This window comes from Cnephaeus nilssonii, assembly GCF_951640355.1.
Source record: "Cnephaeus nilssonii genome assembly, chromosome: 24".
NCBI classification, from domain to species: Eukaryota; Metazoa; Chordata; class Mammalia; order Chiroptera; family Vespertilionidae; genus Cnephaeus; species Cnephaeus nilssonii.
This window is the reverse complement of record NC_137095.1, coordinates 5545301-5553537: the sequence shown is the minus strand read 5'-3', so window position 1 is coordinate 5553537 and position 8237 is coordinate 5545301. Positions and strand designations below refer to the sequence as shown.

Below are 8237 nucleotides of genomic sequence, written 5' to 3'. Positions count from 1 at the left end.
TGGATATGTGTGTGTGTTTGTCCTCGTTCTGTTTTATATCCCACATCGGAGTGAAATCATGCATTTTTTTTTGTCCTCCACCTGCCTTATTGCACAAGATCCTTCCCTGTTGAGAAAAATGGCAATATTTCGTCATTTTTTAAAAATATACTTTTTATTGATTTCTTACAGAGAGGAAGGGAGAGGGGTAGAGAGTTAGAAACATCGATGAGAGAGAAACATCAATCAGCTGCCTCCTGCACGCCCCCTACTGGGGATGTGCCCGCAACCAAGGTCCATGCCCTTGACCGGAATCGAACCCAGGACCCTTCAGTCCGCAGGCCGAGGCTCTATCCACTGAGCCAAACCAGTCAGGGCTATTTCATCATTTTTTCTCAGCTGAGCAGTAGCCCACTATATATATGTCCCCCTTCTTTTATTTATTTTTAATCCTCACCCGAGGATATTTTCCCATTGATTTCTAGGAAGAGTGGGAGAGAGAGGGAGAGACAGAGAGAAACATTGATGAGAGAGACACATGGATGCGTTGCCTCCTGCACCATCCGCAACCAGGCCAGGGAGTGAGCCTGCCACCGAGGTACGTGCCCTTGACCGGAATCGAACCCAGGACCCTTCCGTCTGCAGGCCGACGCTCTACCCACTGAGCCGCACTGGCTGGGGCTAAGGATTCCGCCTTGAATGTTGAGAAGGAAGGCGGTGGCTCCCGGGAAGAGAGGCAGGGGGATGGTGTGGTCTCAGGGAACGCGGGGTCCACGTGTCCAGCCTCCGTGGGCCCCTGTCACGGGTGACCCTTGACCTCTCCCACCAGGACTGCCCGCCGGACGCCGAGGACTTCCGGGCCCAGCAGTGCTCCGCCTACAACGACGTGCAGTACCAGGGCCGCTACTACGAGTGGCTGCCGCGGTACGACGACCCCGCCGCCCCCCTGCGCGCTCAAGTGCCGCGCGCGGGGCCAGGCCCTGGTGGTGGAGCTGGCGCCCAAGGTGCTGGACGGGACGCGTTGCCACAGCGACTCCCTGGACATGTGCATCAGCGGCATCTGCCAGGTCAGCCATGCCCCTTCCCCCAGAAACCACGCCCCCTCTCTGTAGGCACCACGCCCCCTCTCTGTAGGCACCACGCCCCCTCTCTGTAGGCATCCACTTCCAAGAAAGAGAATCTTTTTTTCCTTTACTTTTTTTTTTTAACCCTCACTCAAGGATTCAATCCCATCCCTGACCGGTGTGGCTCAGTGGATAGAGCGTCGGCCTGCGGACTGAAGGGTCCCAGGTTCGATTCCGGTCAAGGGCATGGACCTTGGTTGCGGGCACATCCCCAATAGGGGGTGTGCAGGAGGCAGCTGATGGATGTTTCTCTCTCATCGATGTTTCTAACTCTCTATCCCTCTCCCTTCCTCTCTGTAAAAAAAATCAATAAAATATATTTTTTTTTAAAAAAAGAAGGATTCAATTCCACAGTGGTGGGTTCAGGGTTCTTTTTTGAAGTTGTGGTTGTTGTTTTCATTTTTAAATATATTTTTATACTTATGTAAAATAAAATATCCTATATAATAAAAGGCTAATATGCAAATCAAATGGCGGAACGGCCGGTTGCTATGACACGCACTAACCACCAGGGGGCAGACACTTAAAGGCAGGAGCTGCCCCCTGGTGGTCAGTGCACTCCCACAGGGGGAGCACCAGTCAGCCAGAAGCCAGGCTCACTGCCGGGAGCGCAGCGGTGGTGGCAGGAGCCTCTCCCACCTCCGCAGTAGTGCTAAGGATGGCTTAGCGGGCCTAAGCCATCAGTTGGACATCCCCCAAGGGCTCCCGGACTGCGAGAGGGTGCACCCTGGGCTGAGGGACCCCTCCCCCGAGTGCACAAATTTTGTGCACTGGGCCTCTAGTATTTTATATTTTCCATTTATTTTATTTTTTATTTTTAAATTTTTGTTTTATTTATTTTATATATTTTTATTGATTTCAGAGAGGAAGGGAGAGAGGGAGAGAGAGATAGAAACATCAATGAGAGAGAATCATGGATGGGCTGCCTCCTGCACGCCCCACACTGGGGATGGAACCCGCAACCCTGGCATGTGCCCTTGACTGGAATCGAAGCCAGGACTCTTTAGTCCAAAGCCAGATGCTGTATCCACTGAGCCAAACAGGCCAGGGCTATTTTATTTTTTAAATACATTTTTATTGATTTAGGAGATAAAGGGAGAGGGAGAGAGAGAGAAACATCAATGATGAGAGAGAATCATGGATCAGCTGCCTCCTGCATGCCACCTACTGGGGATCAAGCCCCCAACCCAGGCATGTGCCCTGACCAGGAATCGAACCCTGACCTCCTGGTTCACAGGTCAACACTGAGCCACTGAGAATTTGCCTATTTAATAAGGTCCAGGGACCCCACTCTGAGAACCACCACTTTGGAAGGTTAACGTTGCTGTTCTCTGAGCTTTTTCATTCATTGTTTTGCTGACACAACTTCATTGTTTGGGGTCTACAGGGGCAGTGACTCATTTGCTGAAAAGTTAGTATGAATGCATTCTTTTTTCTTAATATTTAAGGAACCATATTCTTTTTTCCTTTTTTAAAATACATTTTATTCATTGATTTCAGAGAGCAAGGGAGAGAGATGGAGAGATAAAAACATCAGCGATAGAATCATTGATCAGCTGCCTCCTGCACGCTCCCTATTTGAGGTGGGGGGTGGAAATCGAGGCCGGAATTGAACCTGGGACCCTTGAGTCTGCGGGCTGATGCTCTATCCACTGAGCCACACCGGGTAGGGCAGCGTGCATGCATCCTAAGTGGATTTTCAGAGTGGGCTTGGGGAGCGCTGATGGGTGGGGCTGAGTCAGAACCAACCCCCCAGGGCTGGGAGGGGGTGGGGCCTCAGGGTCCTGTGATGCGCTGTGGGGACAGCTTAGGGGTGGCTTTGACAGGTAGGATTCCACCTCCATTCCTTTGACTTCTGGGTGGAGAAAAACTGACATCATGAATGGCTAGTATTCCATCTACCCTATTACCATCGTATCAAAATCAGTTGTCATGCCCGGCCCGTGTGGCTCAGTGGCTGGGCATCGACCTAGGAACCAGGAGGTCACGGTTTGATTCCCGGTCAAGGGCACATGCCCGGGTTGCAGGCTCGATCCCCAGTGGGGGGTGTGCAGGAGGCAGCCGAACCATGATTCTCTCTCATCATGGATGTTTCTCTCTCTCTCTCTCTCCCTTTCCCTTCCTCTCTGATATCAATGAAACTATATATTTTTTTTAGAAAGAAACAAACTGAGGCGCTCAGGGAGGTGTTCCATCGCCCTAGGCCCCTGGTCGGCAAACCACGGCTCTCAAGCCACATGCGGCTCTTTGGCCCCTGGAGTGTGGCTCTTCCACAAAACACCACGGCCTGGGCGAGTCTATGTTGAAGAAGTGGTGTTAGAAGAAGTTTAAGTTTAAAAAATGTGGCTCTCAAAAGAAATTTCAGTCATTGTCCTGTTGGTATTTGGCTCTGTGGACGGATGAGTTTGCCGACCCACTGCCCTAGGTCTTACAAGGCCCTAAACACTCTTCCAGAAAATAAACCCATCCGAGCTCCTAAACCCACGCCCTTCCGGGCGTCCTGAGAGAGGGCGATGCTCGCTCTCAGGAAATGCAAAGTGCTCGGGACACCCCCACCCCCACTCCTGCGCCCCCACCCCCCCGCCCCCCGCCGTGTGAGGACAGCCCTTGGCCTGGGGCCTGCGCCTCTGTCATTTAATCATGGAATATCACTCCCCCCGGAGAGAGTTGCATGGATGTAAGTTACTCATTGATCGAATCCCAACCTTGCCAGTGTGTTTCCAAAATCAATCACTCTTAAGTGGTTCCATGTGTGCTTGTAAATAGTACGCTGATGACTGGCTTTTTGCTGCTTTTTTTTTTATTATTATTATTTCTTTATTGATTTCAGAGAGGAAGAGAGAAGGAGAGAGAGAGATAGAAACACCCACGATGAGAGAGAATCATGGATCGGCTGCCTCCTGCACGGCCCCCACTGGGGATCGAGCCACAACCCGGGCATGTGCCCTGACCGGGAATCGAACCCGGGACCCTTACAGTCCGCAGGCCGATGCTCTATCCACTGAGCCAAGCCAGCTAGGGCTGTTTTGTTTGGTTTTAATTGATTTTTAAAAAATATATATATATATATATATTTTATTGATTTTTTTTTACAGAGAGGAAGGGAGAGGGATAAAGGGTTAGACGCATCGATGAGAGAGAAACATCGACCAGCTGCCTCCCACACACCCCCCACTGGGGATGTGCCCGCAACCAAGGTACATGCCCTTGACCGGAATCGAACCTGGGACCCTTTCAGTCCGCAGGCCAACTCTCTATCCACTGAGCCAAACCGGTTATGGCTTAATTGATTTTTTTTTATTGATTAAGATATTACATATGTGTCCATATCCCCCCATGGCCCCCCCTCCCCCATCGCACTCCCGTATATGCCCTCACCCCCCTGGTGTCTGTGTCCATTGGTTAGGCTCATGTGCATGCACACAAGTCCTTTGGTTGATCTCTCCTCCTTCCCCCCACCCTCCCCTGCCTTCCCTCTGAGGTTTGAGCGTCTGATGGATGCTTCTCTGTCTCTGAATCCATTTTTGCTTTTCTGTGGGGTTTTTTTGTTGTTGTTAATCCTCACCTGAGGATATTTTCCCCTTGATTTTTAGGGAGTGTGGAAGGGAGGGGGAGAGACAGAGAGAAGCATCGACTTGAGAGAGACACATCGATGGGTTGCCTCCTGCACATACCCTGACACCCTGCAACCAAGGGACGTGCCCTTGACTGGACTCGAACACGGGACCCTTCGGTCCGCGGGCCGACGCTCTAGCCACTGAGCCACACCAGCCAGGGTTGTAACTGGGTTCTTCATCATCCGCTGATGCTGATACGAAAGGGGAGGAAGGTGTAGAATGGTGTTGAGATGTTTGTTCGTCTCAGGTGACCTGGGTTCCTAAAACCTTTACTGAAATAAAGCAAGGTTTGCCTGTAAAGGAAAAAATAAAACTAAAAAAAAATAATTAATTAAATAAAAATAAATAAAACCATTACTGACATGATCCACTAGCTGTGTAATGTCTGAAAGTTGTTTAATCTCAGTAACATTCGGATGCTTTATTTATAAAAACAGATAAAAGGGCGTGGCTGGTGTGGCTCAATGGTTGAGCATTGACCTAGGAACCAGGAGGTCAGGGTTCGATTTCCGCTCAGGGCACATGCCCAGGTTGCCGGCTCGATCCCCCGTGGGGGGCGTGCAGGAGGCAGCCGATCCGTGATTCTCTCTCATCACTGATGTTTCTGTCTCTCTCTCCCTCACCCTTCCTCTCTGAAATAAATAAAAATGTACTTTAAACACACACACACACACACACACACACACACACAGAGATAAAAGACATCAAGTATATTATAAGGTTGATGGAAAGATTAAACGAAATAATGTCTTTATAATGTGGTTGGCCCAATGCCTGGCACATGGCAAGCAATCAATGAAAATCAAGGATTGCTACTAATATTTTACTACTCTCTTTATAAAACCATATCATCAGGCCCTAACCGGTGTGGCTCAGTGGATAGAGCATCGGCCTGCGGACTGAAGGGTCCCAGGTTCGATTCCGGTCAAGGGCATGCACCTTGGTTGCGGGCACATCCCCAGTGGGGGGCATGCAGGAGGCAGCTGATCGATGTTTCTCTCCCATCGATGTTTCTAACTCTCTATCCCTCTCCCTTCCTCGCTGTAAAAAAAATCAATAAAATATATTTAAAAACAAAACAAACAAACAAAAAACAACCATATCATCAGGATGGAAGGATCCTAAACGTCATTGGATCCAGCTACCCATCAAAATAATTGGATCTCTTCTCCGAGGTTCTCACCCAGAGACCCTCAGGCCCATGGCTGAGTTTTCCTGCCCGACACCTCTGATCTGCCAGACGTTGGCAGAGGGCATTCAAGGAGGCTTAAACCTGTCCCTCTCACCAGCGGGAAATTCACAGAGCAAGTGTAACACTTCCCCCTGACTGCCCCGTAGGAATCTCAAAATATCCCCTGCCCGGCTGGTGTGGCTCCGTGGTTGAGCATCAACCTATGAACCAGGAGACCAGGAGGTCACGGTTTGATTCCCGGTCAGGGCACATGCCTGGGTTGCGGGCTTGATCCCCAGTGTGGGGCGTGCAGGAGGCAGCCGATCCATGATTCTCTCTCCTCATTGATGTTTCTCTCTCTTTCCCTTCCTCTTTGAAATCAATAAAAATATATATATATATTAGAGGCCTGATGCACGAAGATTCGTGCCAGAATGGGCCTTCCTTCCCCTGGCTGCCGGCACCGCTTTTGCTCTGGCCCGAGCCACCTTTCTGCCTTCCCACACTGCCCAGAGGCCCGGATCGGCTGGGGCGGTGTGGAACGCCTGTGTCGTTGCCATGGTGATGATGCAAGCGTCCTGCCCCCGGCCACTCGGTGCCTGTGTATGCAAATTAACCTGCCGTCTTTGTTGGGTTAATTTGCATACTCAATCCTGATGGGCTGGTGGGTGTCGTGAAGGTACGGTCAATTTGCATCTTCCTCTTTTATTTAGTGTAGATATTTTAAAGGGGGAAAAAAAAAGGAGAAGGATAACCCCGTTAATACGAAAGCCATCGCATTCCACCTCCCGTGTTCTCACGGCTCTGACCCCTGCTCTGTCGCAGGCGGTGGGCTGTGACCGGCAGCTGGGGAGTCGCGCCACGGAGGACAACTGCGGGGTGTGCGCGGGCAACGGCTCCACCTGCAGGCTGGTGCGGGGACAAACCAAGTTACACGTGTCGCCCGAGAAAAGTAGGTGTCACCCCCAACACGGCGTTACCTTCAAACGAAATGTGCTGGCCTTCCCGCAGGTAGATTTGGTTTCATGAAATGGCGAGGGGCCTGGTGCACGAAGATTCGTGCCCAGGGGAGGTGGGTCCCTGTGGGAACCCCTTTCACGTCCCGTGTGGTTCAGGGTTCAGGTTCAGGGTTCGGGTTCGGAAGGAGGCCGCACACAAATGAAAGAGACTAGAAGAAAAGTATTAATTTGGGAATTAATTGGGGGTCAGGCGGAAGCCCAAGAGAGGACTCCACCCCGCTCTCGCCTTGCGATCCCTTTTATTCAGATTGTGGGATACACCTATAGCCTTTAGGCAGGCAATTCCAATAACAGCCAATCAGCAAGGATTTACATAAGATTAAAAGGTGGCCGAAACCGGTTTGGCTCAGTGGATGGGGCGTCGGCCTGCGGACTGAAGGGTCCCGGGTTCAATTCCGGTCAGGGGCATGTGCCTTGGTTGCGGGCACATCCCCAGTTGGGGGGGGGGGGGGTGCGGGAGGCAGCTGATCAATGTTTCTCTCCTATCGATGTTTCTAGCTCTCTATCTCTCTCCCTTCCTCTCTGTAAAAAATCAATAAAATATATATATTTTAAAAAGACTAAAAGGTGGAAGTTGCTTTAGCGACCATTGTCTCAACTAGACAGTGGGTGGTTGGCTCTGACCTTTCAGAGCTTCAAGGTTGACCAGCTTTCCGGGTTCCCTGTCCACACCTCTCTATTAGTGGGATAATGATCGGTTTCCAACAGACCCTCAGCCCGACCTGCACCCTCTCCAATCTGGGAGCCATCAGGGGAGTCCTCCCCAATCCGGGAGTTTCTGTCTGTCTTTGCAATCATATGAGCAAATTGTCTGAGATCCCAACCCCATTTGGTTTGGTGCTCACAGAATAACAGAGGCTTTTTTTTTTTTTTGCTTTGCTTTCATTGGTGGAGATTTCCTGGAAGTTTTATCTTCCCTTTAATTTTTCCTCGACACTCTGACTTTACTTATGTCTCTCACCTTTGCTTTCCCTCTATCCCCACCACAACAGTCACTTGCTTCAGACCCACTTTGCTCTAGTGTCTAGGAACGTGGTGAGCAAACTCATTAGTCAACAGAGCCAAATATCAACGACGATGGAAATTTCTTTTGAGAGCCAAATTTTTTATACTTAAACTTCTTCTAATGCCACTTCTTCAAAATAGACTCTCCCAGGCCGTGGTATGTTGTGGAAGAGCCACACTCAAGGGGCCAAAGAGCCGCATGTGGCTCGCGAGCCGCAGTTTGCCAACCACGGGTCTAGGAAATCCGCCTGCCACCAGAACTATGATTCCCAGAATTCCTGGTGCTCCCTGCGCTCTTGGTGTTCCCTTCCTGCTCTGTCTC

General features: G+C 50.5%; 1 protein-coding gene across 1 annotated transcript in view; it reads left to right on the top strand.

The window, feature by feature from the left end:
- Nucleotides 1-8237, top strand: part of ADAMTSL3 (ADAMTS like 3) — a 130839-nt gene that overhangs the window by 52609 nt on the left and 69993 nt on the right. Inside the window, 3 exon segments of the mRNA XM_079764045.1 lie at nt 809-922; nt 924-1046; nt 6717-6843. Of these exon segments, the coding sequence (XP_079620171.1) occupies nt 809-922; nt 924-1046; nt 6717-6843 (364 nt within the window).